The sequence below is a fragment of the Bufo bufo genome, chromosome 1 (genome assembly GCF_905171765.1).
Source record: "Bufo bufo chromosome 1, aBufBuf1.1, whole genome shotgun sequence".
Classification (NCBI taxonomy): Eukaryota; Metazoa; Chordata; class Amphibia; order Anura; family Bufonidae; genus Bufo; species Bufo bufo.
The window spans coordinates 224,390,377-224,410,747 of record NC_053389.1 but is presented as its reverse complement, the minus strand read 5'-3'; the positions used below and the strand labels follow the sequence as shown (position 1 = coordinate 224,410,747).

At 44.0% G+C, this 20,371-nt stretch overlaps 1 protein-coding gene across 3 annotated transcripts in view; it reads left to right on the top strand.

Annotated features, from left to right (window-relative positions):
- Positions 1 to 13,756, top strand: part of PKP2 (plakophilin 2) — a 132,325-nt gene extending 118,569 nt beyond the window's left edge. For 2 of the 3 annotated variants that reach the window (XM_040435743.1, XM_040435761.1), the window contains exons 9-14: positions 7,688 to 7,861; positions 8,085 to 8,126; positions 10,796 to 10,949; positions 12,346 to 12,535; positions 12,908 to 12,995; positions 13,629 to 13,756. In XM_040435743.1, coding sequence (XP_040291677.1) covers positions 7,688 to 7,861; positions 8,085 to 8,126; positions 10,796 to 10,949; positions 12,346 to 12,535; positions 12,908 to 12,995; positions 13,629 to 13,691 — 711 coding nt within the window. In that variant the 3' untranslated portion in view covers positions 13,692 to 13,756. The remainder of the gene's footprint in view (positions 1 to 7,687; positions 7,862 to 8,084; positions 8,127 to 10,795; positions 10,950 to 12,345; positions 12,536 to 12,907; positions 12,996 to 13,628) is intronic. The other variant, XM_040435752.1, reaches the window with a different exon arrangement.
- Positions 13,757 to 20,371: the final 6,615 nt, after the last annotated feature.

Genomic DNA, 20,371 nt, shown 5'->3' with positions numbered 1-20,371 from the left:
CCCAACTTCTCCTGAGTACGGAGATACCACATGTGTGACACTTTTTTGCAGCCTAGGTGGGCAAAGGGGTCCACATTCCAAAGAGCACCTTTCGGATTTCACCGGCCATTTTTTACAGATTTTGATTTCAAACTACTTACCACACATTTGGGCCCCTAGAATGCCAGGGCAGTATAACTACCCCACAAGTGACCCCATTTTGGAAAGAAGACACCCCAAGGTATTCGCTGATGGGCATAGTGAGTTCATGGAAGTTTTTATTTTTTGTCACAAGTTAGTGGAATATGAGACTTTGTAAGAAAAAAAAAATCATCATTTTCCGCTTGTGACAAAAAATAAAAAATTCTAGGAACTCGCCATGCCCCTCACGGAATACCTTGGGGTGTCTTCTTTCCAAAATTGGGTCACTTGTGGGGTAGTTATACTGCCCTGGCATTCTAGGGGCCCTAATGTGTGGTAAGTAGGTAAATGACCTGTGAAATCCTAAAGGTGCTCTTTGGAATGTGGGCCCCTTTGCCCACCTAGGCTGCAAAAAAGTGTCACACATGTGGTATCTCCGTACTCAGGAGAAGTTGGGCAATGTGTTTTGGGGTGTCATTTTACATATACCCATGCTGGGTGAGAGAAATATCTTGGCAAAAGACAACTTTTCCCATTTTTTTATACAAAGTTGGCATTTGACCAAGATATTTATCTCACCCAGCATGGGTATATGTAAAATGACACCCCAAAACACATTGCCCAACTTCTCCTGAGTACGGAGATACCACATGTGTGACACTTTTTTGCAGCCTAGATGCGCAAAGGGGCCCACATTCCTTTTAGGAGGGCATTTTTAGACATTTGGATACCAGACTTCTTCTCACGCTTTGGGGCCCCTAAAATGCCAGGGCAGTATAAATACCCCACATGTGACCCCATTTTGGAAAGAAGACACCCCAAGGAATTCAATGAGGGGCATGGCGAGTTCATCTAATTTTTTATTTTTTGGCACAAGTTAGCGGAAATTGATATGTTTTGTTTTTTTCTCACAAAGTCTCCTTTTCCGCTAACTTGGGACAAAAATTTCAATCTTTCATGGACTCAATATGCCCCTCAGTGAATACCTTGGGGTGTCTTCTTTCCAAAATGGGGTCATTTGTGGGGTGTTTGTACTGCCCTGGCATTTGAGGGTCTCCGCAATCATTACATGTATGGCCAGCATTAGGAGTTTCTGCTATTCTCCTTATATTGAGCATACAGGTAATGAGATTTTTTTTTTTCCGTTCAGCCTCTGGGCTGAAAGAAAAAATGAACGGCACAGATTTCTTCATTCGCATCGATCAATGTGGATGAAAAAATCTCTGGCAAAAAAAAAAAAAGGAGGGGAAAGGCGTCTGCCAGGACATAAGAGCTCCGCCCAACATCCATACCCACTTAGCTCGTATGCCCTGGCAAACCAGATTTCTCCATTCACATCAATCGATGTGGATGAATAAATCATTGCCGGGATTTTTTTTGTTTTTTTTATATACAAAGTGTTTGCCAAAGCATATGAACACAGCCACCTCCTCAGCTCATGTGCCTCGGCAAACGTATCTTTTACTGCAGAGGAGAAATCTCGTCTTGCAGCGCCGCATACACCGACTTTTGTGTAATCTGACAGCAGCGCAATGCTTCTGTCAGAATGCACATCAGTGCTGCAGCTAGTCGATTGGTTGGTCCACCTGGAAGGTAAAAAAAACTAAACAAAAAACCAGGCCGCAACGCAATAAATTTATTAACTTTATAATAAAATTTGAACGGAACATATAAACTTTAACTTTTTCAACTGAACGTTAACTTTTTTACTTACCGGTAATTTCTTTTTTTTTTTTTTCTTTTTTTTACCTTTATAGAACAAACCTCTCCTTCCCCATGGGACAATGTGCAAAGCGCAAATCGCCCAAAGATGTGGCGAAGTACATTATGCACTTTATCCCAGGTGAAAGGAGAGGTTTGCAGCAGCTGTGAGAGAAAGGGCCCTAATAGCCCTGTGTGCCTGTCCTGTGAGATGTGATCCCTATGCTAGGTGTACCTGTGTGTGGTACTTCCGGAAACACTCCCCTAAGCATAGGGCAGGGTGGTCAGGGCAGTCAGGACAGAAATAGCGGGTGTCACGCCTTATTCCACTCCTGCTACAGACACGACATTTTTTTCGGGGTGGCGGTTGGTTTGAGGTACCAGGAACGACACTGGGGAAATGTCGCTCGTGTAGACGGCTCACTACACTGGTGGTTGGGGCCACGGAACCTCCTGGATACAGAAGGTTCTCGATGATCTCTTCCTGAAATTTGAGGAAGGATCGTGTTCTCCCAGCCTTACTGTAGAGAACAAAACTATTATAGGCAGCCAATTGAATTAAATATAGAGACACCTTCTTATACCAGCGTCTGGTGCGTCGGGAAACTAAATAGGGAGCCAACATCTGGTCATTGAAGTCCACCCCTCCCATGAGCGCATTATAGTCGTGGACACAGAGGGGCTTTTCAATGACACGGGTTGCCCTTTCAATTTGGATTGTCGTGTCTGCGTGAATGGAGGAGAGCATGTAAATGTCACGCTTGTCTCTCCATTTCACCGCGAGCAGTTCTTCGTTACACAAGGCAGCCCTCTCCCCCCTTGCAAGACGGGTGGTAACGAGCCGTTGGGGGGAAGCCCACGCATCTAGTTTGCACGGTGCCACAGCAGCCAATCTGTTCTAGGAACAAATGCCTGAAGAGGGGCACACACACTTGTGTAAAAATTGTCCACATAAAGATGGTACCCCTTGCCAAATAAGGGTGACACCAAGTCCCAGACTGTCTTCCCACTTCTCCCCAGGTAGTCAGGGCAACCGACCGGCTCCAGGGTCTGATCTTTTCCCTCATAGATCCGAAATTTGTGGGTATAGCCTGTGGCCCTTTCACAGAGCTTATACAATTTGACCCCATACCGGGCACGCTTGCTTGGGATGTATTGTTTGAAGCCAAGGCGCCCGGTAAAATGTATTAGGGACTCGTCTATGCAGATGTTTTGCTCGGGGGTATACAAATCTGCAAATTTCTGGTTGAAGTGGTCTATGAGGGGCCGAATTTTGTGGAGCCGGTCAAAAGCTGGGTGGCCTCTGGGACGAGAGGTGCTGTTGTCGCTAAAGTGCAGGAAACGCAGGATGGTCTCAAAACGTGTCCTGGACATAGCAGCAGAGAACATGGGCATGTGATGAATCGGGTTCGTGGACCAATATGACCGCAATTCATGCTTTTTTGTCAGGCCCATGTTCAGGAGAAGGCACAGAAAAATTTTAATTTCGGAAACTTGGACTGGTTTCCACCGGAAAGGCTGGGCATAAAAGCTTCCCGGGTTGGCGGATATAAATTGAGTGGCATACCGATTTGTTTCTGCTATGACTAAGTCCAAGAGCTCCGCAGTCAAGAACAGCTCAAAAAATCCCAGGGCCGAACCGATCTGAGCTGTCTCAACCCGAACTCCAGACTGGGCGGTGAAATGGGGAACTACAGGTGCGGCTGAAGTTGGTGACTGCCAATCAGGGTTTGCCAGCACCTCAGGGACTCTAGGGGCTCTACGGGCCTGTCTTTGCAGTGGCTGCGACGGGGTAACTATTGCACGTGCCACCGTACCAGCTTCAACTGCCCTTCTGGTGCTCGCCACTTCACCATGTTGTACGGCAGTGCTGGTACTAGGTCCAGGATGGGCTGCGCTGCTGGTGTATGCCTCACCACGTAATCCGACAGCGCCAGCCCCACCCTGCTGCTCTTGAAACGGATCCTGCACAACCTGTGGTCTAGCGACACGGGGCCTGGTACGCCTGGTGCTATCAGGGACCTCAACCTCCTCGTCCGAACTTTGGGTCAGAGTGCCACTGCTTTCTACAGGTTCATATTCTGACCCGCTAGATTCGTCAGATGAGGGTTCCCATTCCTCATCCGACTGGGTCAGAATCCTGTAGGCCTCTTCAGAAGAATACCCCCTGTTTGCCATTTGGACTACTAAATTTAGGGGTATTCCCTGAGACTACCCAAGAAAAAAAGCAAGCCTGTCTTACAAATGGGAGGCTTGCGAAGTACCGGAGGCCGCTGCGATTGATAAAAAATATCAAAACTGATTTTTTTTTTATCGCCGCAGTGCTTGTAAAGTGATTGTGCAGTGATCAAAAAATAATAATTTTTTTGTCACTGCGGTGGGGCGGGCGTGGGTGAACGCACGTGTGGGCGACCGATCAGGCCTGATCGGGCAAACACTGCATTTTGGGTGGAGGGCGAGCTAAGGTGACACTAATACAATTATAGATCTGACTGTGATCAGTTTTGATCACTTACAGATACTATAAATGTACAAATGCTGATTAGCGATACGCTAATCAGCGAATAAGTGACTGCGGTGCGGTGGGCTGGGCGCTAACTGACGCTAACTACCTAACCAAGGGACCTAAACTATCCTAAAACTGTAAGTCAATACCAGTGAGAAAAAAAAAGTGACAGTTTACACTGATCACTTTTTTCCCTTTCACTAGGTGATTGACAGGGGGCGATCAAGGGGTTAATTTGGATGATGGGGGTGATGGAGGGTGATCTGGGGCTAAGTGTAGTGTTTGGTGGGTACTCACAGTTTTGTCTGCTCCTCTGCTGGAACCAACCGACGAAAAGGACCAGCAGAGGAGCACAGAAGCCATTTAACACCTTATATTTATAAATATAAGGTGTTAGATGGCTTCTGATTCGATTTTTTAAAAATCAGCAACCTGACAGCAACGATCATTGGCTGGCAGGTTGCTGATGAAATACTCCTCTAACTTCCGGCTGTGACCGAAATCTCGCGTCTCGCGAGAGGACGCGTATATGCGTCCAGGAGGAATCAATCAACCACCTCCAGGACGCGCCGCTGCGTTCGGCGGTCCGGAGGTGGTTAATAAACTAATGTGGATGCAAATATACTGTGAGCCAGCCCAATTTATTATTTAATCCCTAAATTATGATGAATGATTAATTGTAAAAACACAATCATGACATACATATAAATAAAAACAAAAATAAAGATCATAAAGTAAGAACGTGTCATTGATCATGGATCATTTATCATCAATCATGATTAACAGTAATATGTATAACCACTTTAATAAGATAAAGATCTGGTATAAACAACTAAAATAATTAGGGATGGATGAGAACAATAGACTATATATCTCTGCCTCTGCGGGGAGAGACGGATATCCCGCCCATGTAAATAGCGGTAGAAAGATCCGCTCTGGTTAACTGGCTGCAATCTCGGTGAGAAACAATCCAGTTTAGTGAAAGGGTATGAATAAAATACCCTCACTATATATAAAATATAAAAGCACGACTAGGTGCAGGCTGAAACTTTTAACTCACTAGAGCACTTTTTGGTTCATATCTTATTAAGAGAAAAAATTAAGGTTATAATTTAAAGAGTTATAATTGAGGCCAAAAACTGAATTTTGATAGCCTTTGGCTATTGGAACCATTATGCTGCGACTGTGACGCGACAGTCACAGAAAAATCCATCTTGGATAGATTTTTTGCGACTGTCATGTCACAGCATGTCGCAGTGCGACACCATAGCCTATCATTATAAAAATTGTTGCACGACACGTCGTCGTGTAGCCCTAGGGGCAGGGCGGTGTGGAGGTCACTGTTAAGGGGGCAGGGGCCACTATTAAAGGAGCAGCTGCTGTGGAGCTCACTGTTAAAGGGGCGGGCACTGTGGAGGTCACTTTTAAAGGAGCGTTCATTGTGGATGTTACTGTTAAGGGGGCAGGGTACTGCGGAGGTCACTGTTACCGGGGCAGGGTACTGTGGAGGGAGGTCACTGTTAAGGGAATGGGGTACTGTGGCAGTCACTGTCAAAGGGATGGGTGTTGTGGCGGTCTCTGTTAAGGGGGCAGGGAACAGTGGAGGTCACAGATAAGGGGACGTTCCTCTATGGAGGTCACTGTTAAGGGGCGGGGTGCTGTATAGGTCACTGTTAAGGGTGCAGACCCCTGAGGAGGTCACTGTCAAGGGAGTGGGGTGCTGTGAAATTCACTGTTAAAGGGGCGGGCTGCTGTGAAGGTCAAAGTTAAGGGGGTGGGCTGCTGTGGAGATCCCATTTAAGCAGGCGGGGCACTGTGGGGGGGTCAGTGTTAAGGGGTGGGGGGCTGTGGAGTTGATTGTTAAGGGGCGGGGTGCTGTAGAGGTCACTGTTATCGGGGATACTGTCAATATCTTTTAACGACACACACAAACATTTAAATGAAATAGATTAAATATACCCATGCAAAGCAATGTCCTTCTGCTAGTATAGCTGCAAAGCTCAGCATAAAGTTATGGGTCTTGCCACAAGAGGTTGTAAAAGTTCTTCCCCGCTGCCCTATAGAAAGGCTCTCAGAGGCTACTTTTTGGTAGTGTACCCCTTGGTGAGAGGTCATTCACTACTAGGCATGCCTCTACAATGCACTCAGACATTTTGCCTAGTTAACAGACTTTGAGAGGAAGCGCATTATTGGACTGAAGAAAACAGGATTGTAATTTTCAACAATTTGCCCACCATCTAGACCAGGCATGTCCAAACTGCGGCCCTCCAGCTGTTGCCGAACTAGAAACTCCCAGCATGCCCTAATAGCTGTAAGCTATCCAGGCATGCTGGGAGTTGTAGTTTTGCAACAACTGGAGGGCCGCAGTTTGGACATGCCTGATCTAGACCATTCTGACCTAGCTGGTAGGAAGTGTTGGGAGCAGTGGTTACATGAGGACATGCACACACAGGTGAACAGGCTCCTGATGGCCCAGACCACCAGTAGAGACTATTTATTTGATCTGGCGACAAATACAAGCAGCTCTCACAGTTTCATTGTCCACCACCCAAACAGAGGTAGCACCTTCATTACACACCATTTTCTGGTGCTTAGCAGAAGGACATTTGGTGTCACGGTGCCCATTTTGTATCCTGCCATTGTCAGCCAGCCATCGTCACCTTTGTTTGCATTTGTGTTATGAATGAGAAACCTGGACTGTTACAGACAGAACCTGGATTTTTACTAAAGACGATACGGTTCTAGTTTGGAATCCCATGATGTCGGGTTTGAGTATGGAGGCCTCATTGTGAGTGCTTCAATCCTGCTTGTGGAGCGATACACTGCCCCCACTACTGGTGTGATGATCTGGAGAGCCATTGTATACAACAGTCAGTCACCTCTCGTTTTGACACGAGGGACACCAACATCTCAGTGATATGTACAGAACATCCTGCGGCCACATGTGTTGCCTGACACATCAAGGGTTTCCCAGGAATGTGTCCACCAGATTGCAACACTTCCATGGCCTGCCCAGTCACCAAGCGAGAATTTATGGCGCCAGCTAGGACACAAACTTCAGCAACCTACTAGTGTGCAGGAACTACAGGCTCAGATGAAGAATCTGTGGGCAAATGTGCCACAGAATACCGTACTGAACCTGTATTCCTCCATGTCCAACCATATCTCATCTTGTATCCAGGCGAAAGGCGGCCCAACAGGGTACTAAAGCCTCCTTTCAATCGTAGAGTTTTCACATTTACACAGAAAGTTTCATTCCATTACAACAACTCCTCCTTGGTGTGTTATTTTTGTCAATGAGTGTACATATTGAGAAAATTCTAGTTCTATATATTTATATAACTTTCATTCTGCCCACAGGACTGGACAGAAGTCCCTATTGCTGAGGAAACCAGTAACCCCAAAGGGATGGAATGTTTATGGAGCTCCAAACTGGTTCGGCTTTACTTATCACTTATTGCAAAAAGCTCTCGGAATTACACCCAAGAGGCATCACTGGGGTCTCTCCAGAACCTTACAGCTGGAAACGGGCTGGTATGTATCAAAGTGTTCAGGAGCTGCTAAAGAGTGCACATCTGAGCTGTGTATCTGTGCCTATCATGTGTGATACTGTCTGCTGAGCTGTGTATCCAAGCCTGTCATGTGTGATACCGTAATCTGGCTGCATTAGCAGACCTGTGAGCTATCTTGTTTTACTGCTAGGTGATGAATCCTGTTTTCTTTGTCCTTAGTGACAGTGAATGTAAATTTTTTTTAGGAACTGCTGTCACCGAGAGGATCACAAAACCACAAAATAAGTGTAAGAGAGGAACGTAAATCAGGGGGATAATGTGGGAAATCTCTTATAAACTTTTCAAAGTGCAAATGCATAAATTTCTGGGTATGAGAAGTATATAACATTAAAAAAAATTGATTGATGGAAGCATATATTAAATACACATTTATCTGCTATGACATAGGCTTTTTCCTGTATATAGTGATATAGATCATGCTGGTATAACCTGGGTATCTTCTGTATATAATTATATATGTATAGCTGGTATAAGTTATACATCTTGTATATAGTGATATAGATCATGTTGGTATAACCTGGGCATCTTCTGTATATATTTATATATGTACATCTGGTATAAGTTATACATCTTCTTGTATATAGTGATATGGAGCATATTGGTATAACCTGGGCATCTTCTGTATATAATTATATATGTACAGCTGGTATACGTTATACATCTTCTTGTATATAGTGATATGGAGCATGCTGGTATAACCTGGGCATCTTCTGTCTATAATTATATATGTACAGCTGGTATAAGTTATACATCTACTTGTATATAGTGATATGGAGCATGCTGGTATAACCTGGGCATCTTCTGTATATAATTATATATGTACAGCTGGTATACGTTATACATCTTCTTGTACATAGTTATATGGAGCATGCTGGTATAACCTGGGTATCTTCTGTATATAATTATATATGTATAGCTGGTATAAGTTATATATCTTCTTGTATATAGTTATATGGAGCATGCTGGTATAACCTGGGCATCTTCTGTATATAATTATATATGTACAGCTGGTATAGGTTATACATCTTCTTGTATATAGTGATATAGATCATGCTGGTATAACCTGGGCATCTTCTGTATATAATTATATATGTACAGCTGGTATACGTTATACATCTTGTATATAGTGATATGAACCATGCTGGTATAACCTGGGCATCTACTGTATATAATTATATATGTACAGCTGGTATGCGTTATACATCATCTTGTATATAATTATATATGTATAGTTGGTATAAGTTATACATCTTCTTGTATATAGTGATATGGAGCATGCTGGTATAACCTGGGCATCTTCTGTATATAATTATATATGTACAGCTGCTATAAGTTATACATCTTCTTTTATATAATGATATGGAGCATGCTGGTATAACCTGGGCATCTTCTGTATATAATTATATATGTACAGCTGGTATAAGTTATACATCTTCTTTTATATAGTGATATGGAGCATGCTGGTATAACCTGGGCATCTTCTGTATATAATTATATATGTACAGCTGGTATAAGTTATACATCTTGTATATAATCATATAGAGGATGCTCCTCTAAACTGTCCATTTTCTGGTGAATATTGTTATGTCTAACACAGAGGAGGCAGTTTTATAGATGTTCTGTCCTTTGTCCTCTTTTGTCTAGAATGTTTTTCTTACTAGGGGTTTAACCTTCAATCACGCTATTGACCCCTGCCACTGTTATTGGGATGTTTCTCTATTCTAACTACCAGAACCAGGGTCAGGGGTTAATAGGGGGGTACTGCGAAATACAGAGAGGCTTTGTTTGTGTTATGTCAGCATCTGTTAAAAAGGCATTCTTTCAAGGTGACTCAAAAAGGAAAATAAATAAAAAAGGATATAACAAGGCTCAGGTTTTTTTTTCTTTCAATCTTATCAGCAACTCCTCATGTTTGTGGCGCCAAAAATTTTAAGTGCACCACATTCATCCCTAGCAGCTGAAAATATAAGCATGGCATGGTGTATACAGGCAGTAGGGAATACTTTTTAATCACATTTTAGGTCCTCTTCCAATCATTTTTGTTTTGACTTATCACTTCATACCTTAAAGGGCATCTGTCAGCAGATTTGTACCTTCGAAACAGACTGACCTGTTGTATGCGCACTTGGCAGCTGAAGGCATCTGTGTTGGTCCCATGTTCTTATGTGCAAGCATTCCCTGCAACTGCTGCGGCCTCTGCACTTTGATTGACAGGGCCAGACAGTGTAAACATCATCACACCTGGCCCTGTCAATCAAAGTGCAAAGGGTGCAACAGTTGCAGAGAGAGCTTAGTCTCTAGGAGTAATGACAACGCCCCTGTTGCACCTAGAGTCTCATTTACATATATTAAAATGTCATTTTTCTAGCAATGCCAGCACATATGAACATGGGACCAGCCTTCAGCTACCAAAGCACACATGCAATAGGTCTCCCAGTTTCATAGATACAAATCTACTGACAGATGCCCTTTAACTCCTCTGACTCTGGGCATTCAGGACAGTACAAAAATGTTGCAGCTGTCTAATTGTGATGCTATTGCATTTAGTTAGACCTGTTATTGTATGTCAGGGGCAAATGACAATCCAGCCAGAAAGACTTGGGTCCAAGAGGTTACTGGAGGAGAGCAGATGTATGATCCATGGTAAATGTGCTGTCCTAGACATCTTGGCTGGAAAACTGTATGTTAACTGTATACCATGCTGCCACCATGCTCCTGGACACAAACCCTTCTCCCCAATGGTTGCTCACCTGAGCCTGATGAATTTTACAAAGCGGAGTTGCATGTCCTTGCCATAAATGAAACCAAGTGTGCACATAACCCAAGCAATACCCACCTGAGATGACAATATACTTTGAATCAATTAATTTGGTTTGCGTACTTCTTTTTTGGACAGATTCCATTCTCTGTGGCTCAGACCATCGTCCGAAAGGAGAGCGGCCTTCAACACATCCGAAACATGTTGTTTGTAAATGAGCCCGGGGTAAAGAGAACAGCTGTCTCACTCCTGAGGAATCTGTCCCGTAATTCCTCCCTACAAAATGATATTGGTAAGTACCATTGAGGACACTTCAGGCACAATATCTCAGGAGAAATAAAGGAACAGAATGAAAAACCTGACTTGTCCCATCTTCTTTTTTATTATTGAAGACAATGTTTGATAGAGTTTGGAGGGAATACGGTGGCTCTCCTGTGTGGGCAATATGCAAGGTGCACATGTCTAAGCTGACTCACCCAGTCAGAAAAGGCAGGCGTATAGGAACATAGGAAGACAGGCACTCTATATGAGGTCACCAGCAGATATCAACAAAGGACAAGGGATAGTGTGTATATGATAAAAACTATATTTATTTGGGTAGTAATAAAAACGTTATCAATATAGGTCACTCCCAATGTACAGGGAGAGGAGTGGGTGGTGTAAAATGGATAAATGAATAAAGAAAAATAATGTGAAAATATGATGATAAAACACCCTGTATTGGGCTATAAGTCCAGAATCATGGTATGTAGAACTTTAAATATTAGACAAATATAGTCAATAGTCTGAGATGGATTCAGTTGATTAAAATAAGTAAAAAGTTAGTACAAAGATCTAAGTTGTGACAGGTTTAAAAGGATATCAGCAGCATTCCAGATCCGATGTATGTGTATACACAGCTATGCGAAAGTTATTTTCAGCGAATCAGTTGAAATCAGCAAATCTGGTCGCTGTTACCTTTCTGGAGGATCGTCGGTTCTTCTATGTGGGTGTCTCCGCGCAGGATCCTCTGTGTGCTGTGGATGCTTAGTGCGGTTATGGATAGACGGGCCCGGCAGCGCGGTTGCAGATGGATGCGATGACCGTGAAGGGCTGCTGTTTGTGGATCGGTCTGTTGATGCGAATGTTGCTGTCTTTTCCTCCGGTCAGAGGGCTGCTGACTGTGTCTGGCATTCTTGCCACGTGCGGCAGTTTAGCGCGCGCTTTTTTTCGGGCGCTTTAGGTCCCAGTGTTGTCAATGGATGGAGGCAGCCTGATGGTGCAGGGAAGTTTGGAAGCGCTTCCCAGGGCTTGGATAACCATACGCGTTTCGAAGGATTGCAGCCTTCTTCATCAGCAGCCACTGATGAAGAAGGCTGCGATCCTTCGAAACGCGTATGGTTATCCAAGCCCTGGGAAGCGGTTATTTTACACCACCCACTCCTCTCCCTGTACATTGGGAGTGACCTATATTGATAACGTTTTTATTACTACCCAAATAAATATAGTTTTTATCATATACACACTATCCCTTGTCCTTTGTTGATATCTGCTGGTGACCTCATACAGAGTGCCTGTCTTCCTATGTCCCTAATGTTTGATAGAGGCCAGAGACCTCTGGTCATTGGTGTCTCCTTCAAATTTTTGACAATCTATGACTATTATTTGGCTTTATGGACATTTATAAATTTCCATTCTCTATTTTCCAGCCAAGGAACTAATGGCCGACCTGGTGAGAGAGCTACCAGACCGTGTACCGGACTCCAACATCGCAAATGAGACTACTGCATCTATCTGCTACATACTAAACAACCTGATTTGCAATAGCTCTAACAACGCCAGGATGCTGTTGCAAAATGGGGGCATCAACAAGCTGATAGACATCAGCAATAGTGACAGGTGAGCCAGGGCATGCAAGGTTCGGGCCCTTTCCACAGGTTAGACTCATAACTTCCCATTTTGGGCTCAAGAGAATGTTAATAGAAACCTTCTCTGGTTTAGTTTCCTTCTCCCTTTTTGGTAAAGTTGTAGAGACAATGAAGAATTTTCTCGATTCAATGAGGAAAGCATGGGCTTTGGAGCACCATTGGGCTGTCTCTGTTATATAGACCAAAGTGAGGATGAGGGACGCTGCACACTACCACAACCATGGCACATGCTAATGAGTGCACAGAATGGGACAGAACCTTTGTCCATTCGCAAACCATGTGGTTCCACAAATCTCTAATAAAGAAACTAAAAAAGTACACTTTTGTTTGTGTCCCCTTTTAGTGGTATGATCACGAAGACTGGAAAAGCATCTTCCCTTGTGCTCTACAACCTTTGGTACCACCAGGATCTTCACAGTGCTTACAAGAAGGTAAGACCAGTCTTGATTAGTACCAGTTCCAGTACCTACCCTAGACCATCACAATTGGTTTCCCAAAGAAGCACCAAAACAGTAGATCAGTGGGTAAACCCTAGACTCATGTCTTCATTCACACATAATGTATATATTCCAAAATATCAAACGCCATTTAAAGTCCAAAAACTTTCACCAAGATGGAGTTTCTTCTTTTTTGTGCAGTTCAAAGAAACTGATTACACTAATCAGCTTGCCACCTATGCTGTCTTTTCTGAGTCAGTTAATGGGGAGATTTCACATAACACACTTATGGAGCCCTCAGTTGGTGAGCCAGGCATATATGGGGGCAAATAGTGGGCCACTGTGCCAACTAATTCAAATGTGACAATGCACTGCAAGAAAAGAGACCTATGGTGCCTCAAAAGCTTGCTAAGTAATGTGTTTGCTTCTATTTTTGTTAGCCATTAAAATGTATCATACCTGCATAACTCATATTTTCATTATCTTAATGAAGAGAGAGAATGCTGGGGCCATTAGTTTTGCAACAGCTGCAGGTTGGAACTGCTGATATAGAGAGATCTCTCCTTGACTTTTAAAGGAGACTGTACTAGGATTATCATAACCTTTATTCTATTTATGACCTACCAGGCTATGTACAAGAAGACCGATTTTGTCAATCCCAGGACTTCAAAGGCTCACCATTCCCTGTGAGAAGACCCGTTACCCTGAAGAATTATGACGCTTATACAGGAGGCTTCTTTTTGTACCCCTATTAACGGACTAAAAAAGAGACACCTGACCGCATTACCTACAATCCTGCTTAGTGCCTTTAACGAACCTCTTAGTTTGTTGCATTGGAAACTTTGCCCAATGGACTAATTGGATTGGGAAACTCAGGACTTTATTTGGATTTCCCAATTTAACCCTCTTGTTTTAGGATTTTAACAACCCAAGAATTTACTAGCAACAAAAAAACCTAACTTTAAAATTTTATCATTGATCTCATCATTTGCTGCGACCGAAGATCAAGTTGGTTGGTTCCCAACCATGGTCTGCCCACCATTGATTACATCTATGAAGGTCAACACAATGGCATACTATTCAACTCCTAACCACCTTGCCCAATTAATATACAAGGAACTGCCTTTAATTTAGCATCCTGATAATCTAGCATGGCATAACTTTGACTTTTACAAGACTGACCAGAGAACTAATTAAGGAACCAATATCTAATCTTAAGTTAACAAGTTCTTGTGGAAAGTTCTCTACAAATTACCAGTGAGTTTTTCTATGGCTGAACGGATGATAAAAGTTCTTTGATCCTTGGATTTTGTAGGTGAACCAAGACTAAATTCTGAATGTGTCTTTCCAAAAAGGTGTAAAGTATTAGCAAATATAAGAACAGCCTGCCATATGAATGAGCATCAATAGAAAATAGAGCAAGGAATCAGGTCCAGAACCTTTTAAGATCTGGGCACCATCCAGGCTGTGTAATATCGGAAAACAGGATATTGTGAAGAACATATCAAGTGCAGGAAGGTTTCGGGAGGAGGTTACTGTAGCACATAACAATGTCTTGCCCATGTGAACTATTGTAACCCACATATAAAGCATGTTTAGTTCTTTTATACTAATGCTTAGTATGTTTTTGTGTTTGCAAATTGATTTTATGTTAGTGCATATATGTACCATAGGGTTTGACCCAGAGCTGCAACATGACCCTTCGGGGTAGCTTTCAGTTCAGGTTGGATGGAGTGAACCAGTTTAGAATTCTTCACAGGCATCAGAACAAGGCACAGGATATTCGGCTGAGGGTCATGAGGCCCTACTCTTCCACATGGGACAGGAATGAGAGCTACCTAACAGATGGTACCATGACCCATGAAGGGGAAAAGGGGGTGTTGCTAGCATCAAACAGGGGCCCCCTTCTCAAATTGGTCCATATCATCTCAAGAAAGTCAATATCTTGTTTACTGCTCCCTTATAGGAGAGGTGGACATCATGGCCTACGAGAAGTAAGTTGGATCCACAATCAGATCGTGCCTCCTGTCTGCACAGGCCCCTGCAGCTTCCCCCATGGCACAAATAATCTTGGCTGGTGGCAGTATTCGAATGGGCATCTTTGGGTTACTGATAACACGCTTAGGTTGTGGAGCATCGTTTAGCCTCATCTGCCATTGCTGCCTTAGTCTTGGACGACTTCATCTCCACTTGTAGGATACTGTAGGATATTGTAGCTTTCAAATGTTATACACTTCTCATAATTTTGTGGCAATGTCTTGCTCAGCGTCTCTGTTTAATTGCTTTACTGGCATCATCTGCTCTATTCAGACCTTTTACAAATATAAAGAGATATAAAACTCAAGATGTGGCCTTGTGTGTTGAAAAAGTGAATAATGGCAAGGGGAGGGGCTTTTCTAAATAACCATCTACAGAAATACGGTGTGTGTGTTTGTTTTTATATATATATATATATATATATATATATATATATATATATATATAAAATATATTGGGTAGCTCTCCACATACAGTGGATATAAAAAGTCTACTCACCCCTATCTTTAATGTGACCTATAAACTGTACAACTCAATTGAAAAACAAACTGAAATCTTTTAGGTAGAGGGAAGAAAATATATAAAAATAAAATATGATTGCATAAGTGTGCACACCCTTAATCTAATACTTTGTTGAAGCACCTTTTGATTTTATTACAGCACTCAGTCTTTTTGGGTATGAGTCTATCAGCATGGCACATTTTGACTTGGCAAGATTTGCCCACTCTTCTTTGTAAAAACACTCCAAATCTGTCAGATTGCGAGGGCATCTCCTGTGCACAGCCCTGGGTTCAGGGCTGGGCTCTGGCTGGGCCATTCCAAAACTTTAATCTTCTTCTGGTGAAGCCATTCCTTTGTTGATTTGGATGTATGCTTTGGGTCGTTGTCATGCTGAAAAATAAAGTTCCTCTTCATGTTCAGCTTTCTAGCAGAAGCCTGAAGGTTTTGTGCCAATATTGACTGGTATTTGGAACTGTTCATAATTCCCTCTAGCTCAACTAAGGCCCCAGTTCCAGCTGAAGAAAAACAGCCCCAAAACATGATGCTGCCACCACCATGCTTTACTGTGGGTATGGTGTTCTTTTGGTTATGTGCAGTGTTGCTTTTGCACCAAATATATCTTTTGGAATTATGGCCAAAAAGTTCAACCTTGGTTTCATCAGACCATAACACCTTTTCCCACATGCTTTTGGGAGACTTCAGATGTGTTTTTGCAAAATGTAGCCCGTCTTGGATGTTTTTCTTCGTAAGAAATGGCTTTCGTCTTGCCACTCTACCCCATAGCCCAGACATATGAAGAATACGGGAGATTGTTGTCACGTGTACCACACAGCCAGTACTTGCCAGATATTCTTGCAGCTCCTTTAATGTTGCTGTAGGCCTCTTGGTAGCCTCCCATTCCAGTTTTCTTCTCGGCTTTTCATCAATTTTGGAGGGACGTCCAGTTTTGGTAATGTCACTGTTGTGCCATATTTTCTCCACTTGATGAGCTGAGCGCGGCGATTGGCCAGCGCTACAGCATAGGAGAAAGAGACGCCAGCAGGTTCCCCTGGGTGGAGCCTAACTATGAACATACCAGAGGCTATAACCGGAGAACGGAACGGCGCCCGGGGATAACAGTAAGTGCAGGGAGATCCCTGGGCGCCGCTCTACACGTCTGCATTGTCAGTTTAGATACTTTATTCTGGTGAAAGGTCCTCTTTAAGGCCTCATGCACACGACCGTTGTGTGCACCCGTGGCCGTTGTTCCGTTTTCCGTGATTTTCTGCGGACCCATTGACTTTTTAATGGGTCCGTTGAAAACTCGGTAAATGCACCGTTTGTATCCTGTCCGTCAAAAAAATAAGACCTGTCCTATTTTTTTGACGGACAACGGTTCACGGACCCATTCAAGTCAATGGGTCCGTGAAAAAAACACAGATGCACACAAGATTGGCATCCGTGTCCGTGATCCGTGTCCGTAGGCTACTTTCATACAGATGGATCCGAAGATCCGTCTGCATAAAAGCTTTTTCAGAGCTGAGTTTTCACTACGTGAAAACTCATATCCGACAGTATATTCTGACACAGAGGCGTTCCCATAGTGATGGGGACGCTTCTAGTTAGAATATACTACGAACTGTGTACATGACTGCCCCCTGCTGCCTGGCAGCACCCGATCTCTTACCGGGGGCTGTGATCAGCACAATTAACCCCTCAGGTGCCGCACCTGAAGGGGTTAATTGTGCGTATCATAGCCCCCTGTAAGAGATCAGGGGCTGCCAGGCAGCAGGGGGCAGACCCCCCTCCCTCCCCAGTTTTAATTTCATTGGTGGCCAGGGCGGCCCCCCCCCCCCCGGCCCCCCCCTCCCTCTATTGTATTAATATCATTGGTGGCCAGTGCGCCCCCTCCCTCCCTTTATTGTATTATCATTGGTGGCCAGTGTGCGGCCCCCCCGGACCCCCCTCCCTCCCTTTATTGTTATATCATTGGTGGCCAGTGTGCCCCCCCGGCCCCCCTCCCCTGTATTAATATGATTGGTGGCCAGTGTGTGGCCTCCCACCCCCCTCCCCCCCGATCATTGGTGGCAGCGGAGAGTTCCGATCGGAGTCCCAGTTTAATCGCTGGGGCTCCGATCGGTAACCATGGCAACCAGGACACTACTGCAGTCCTGGTTGCCATGGTTACTTAGCAATATTAGAAGCATCATACTTACCTGCTGCGCTGTCTGTGACCGGCCGGGAGCTCCTCCTACTGGTAAGTGACAGATCATTAAGCAATGCGCCGCACAGACCTGTCACTTACCAGTAGGAGGAGCTCCCGGCCGGTCACAGACAGCGCAGCAGGTAAGTATGATGCTTCTAATATTGCTAAGTAACCAGGGCAACCAGGACTGCAGTAGCGTCCTGGTTGCCATGGTTACCGATCGGAGCCCCAGCAATTAAACTGGGACTCCGATCGGAACTCTCCGCTGCCACAAATGATCGGAAAAGGGGGGGGGAGGCCGCACACTGGCCACCAATGATATTAATACAATCGGGGGGGGGCCGCACACTGCCACCAATGATAATACAATAAAGGGAGGGAGGGGGGCCGGGGGGGCCGCACTGGCCACCAAAGATATTAATACAATAGAGGGTGGGAGGGGGGGCCGGGGGGGGCCGCACACTGGCCACCAATGAAATTAAAACTGGGGAGGGAGGGGGTCTGCCCCCTGCTGCCTGGCAGCCCCTGATCTCTTACAGGGGGCTATGATACGCACAATTAACCCCTTCAGGTGCGGCACCTGAGGGGTTAATTGTGCTGATCACAGCCCCCTGTAAGAGATCGGGTGCTGCCAGGCAGCAGGGGGCAGTCATGTACACACTTCTTAGTATATTCTAACTAGAAGCGTCCCCATCACCATGGGAACGCCTCTGTGTTAGAATATACTGTCGGATATGAGTTTTCACGATGTAACTCAAATCCGATGGTATATTCCAGTGTTTCCCAACCAGTGTGCCTCCAGCTGTTGCAAAACTACAACTCCCAGCACAGCCAAAGGCTGTCCGGGCATGCTGGGAGTTGTAGTTTTGCAACAGCTGGAGGCACACTGGTTGGGAAACACTGGTATATTCTAACATAGAGGCGTTCCCATGGTGATGAGGACGCTTCAAGTTAAAATATGCCATCGGATTGGAGAAAACTCTGATCCTATGGTATATTAACTCCTGACTTTACATTGAAAGTCAATGGGGACGGATCCGTTTGCAATTGCACCATATTGTGTCAACGTCAAACGGATCCGTCCACATTGACTTTCATTGTAAGTCAGGACGGATCCGTTTTGTCCGTGGATCCTCCAAAAATCAAGGAAAACCCACGGACGAAAAAACGGTCACGGATCACGGACCAACAGAACCCCGTTTTGCAGACCGTGAAAAAATACTGTCGTGTGCATGAGGCCTAATTCTGAACATAGCTACATCCCCAGTTATAAGAGGGTGTGCACACTTATGCAACCACATTATTTTAGTTCTTTTTTGTTTTCTTCCCTCCACCTAAAAAATTTCAGTTTGTTTTTCAATTGAGTTGTACAGTTTATAGGTCACATTAAAGGTGGAAAAAGTTCTGAAATGATTTATCTTTGTCTCATTTTTTTTAGATCACAGAAACCTGACATTTTAACAGGGGTGTGTAGACTTTTTATATCCACTGTACATGACTCTACTTGTACAGATCCTGGGTTACATCATGTCTTATGCTTCCGTTACATCCAGAGCGCCTTCCATGCAACATATATTCTAATAAGTTGCGTTCCAAGTGCAACGAGCAGAAGTCTGAATGCAGCTCTGGATTTGAACGCTATATAAAGTCTCAGTCACACGTCAGTGTTTTGGTCAGTGATTTCCATCAGTGATTGTGAGCCAAAACCAGGATTGGAGCCTCCACAGACATCAGGTATAAGGGAAAGATATGCACCTGTTCTGTGTTTAGAGCCGCACCTGGTTTTGGCTCAAAATCACTGATGGAAATAACTGACCGAACACTGACGTGTGAATGAGGCTTAAAACATAATGTAACTGAAAACTATGCTTCTCAAAGAGGGCTTCCAGTGAAAAGATTCTGTGACGTTCTAATATTCTTTGTGTTACAATTTTATTTTTAAAGATCTCTGCTTGCTATCAGTGAATGAGAGCATTGTTTATATTCAGAAGCTGTAAACCCACATGTCTAGTCCAGTAAACAATACTGCAGTCTTCTGCAATGTCTCAGTGTAGGCAAGAGATATTGTCCTGTAGTGGAGGACTAGTGCTGCACTGTATCAAATGCTCAACTATTCACAGCTATTATTAAAATGAACATTCGTCTTTGCTGAACTTGTATGTTATTTCAATAGAGGAAGTGAGATAAGCAGCTGCCAAACACCTCTGACGCTTATCTCTGCAAACAGTAGAAGACGTTCTCTAAATTTACCGAGATGAGTCTGCCAGTTGTGTTTGGGGGCTCCTTATCTAGTAGCTGGAACTCAGAGGTGCAATTATAAGCAGCTTTTCCCACCAGTGTCATGTGATACATGTGCCCCTATGTGATTCTGTGCTGTCACAAAATAGGTTCTGGCACGCCCTATTTTCTTATGTTTATTTAATACTAAGACTCCATCTACAGTCAGGTCCATAAATATTGGGACATCGACACAATTCTAACATTTTTGGCTCTATACACCACCACAATGGATTTGAAATGAAATGAACAAGATGTGCTTTAACTGTAGACTGTCAGCTTTAATTTGAGGGTATTTACATCCAAATCAGGTGAACGGTGTAGGAATTACAACAGTTTGCATATGTGCCTCCCACTTGTTAAGGAACCA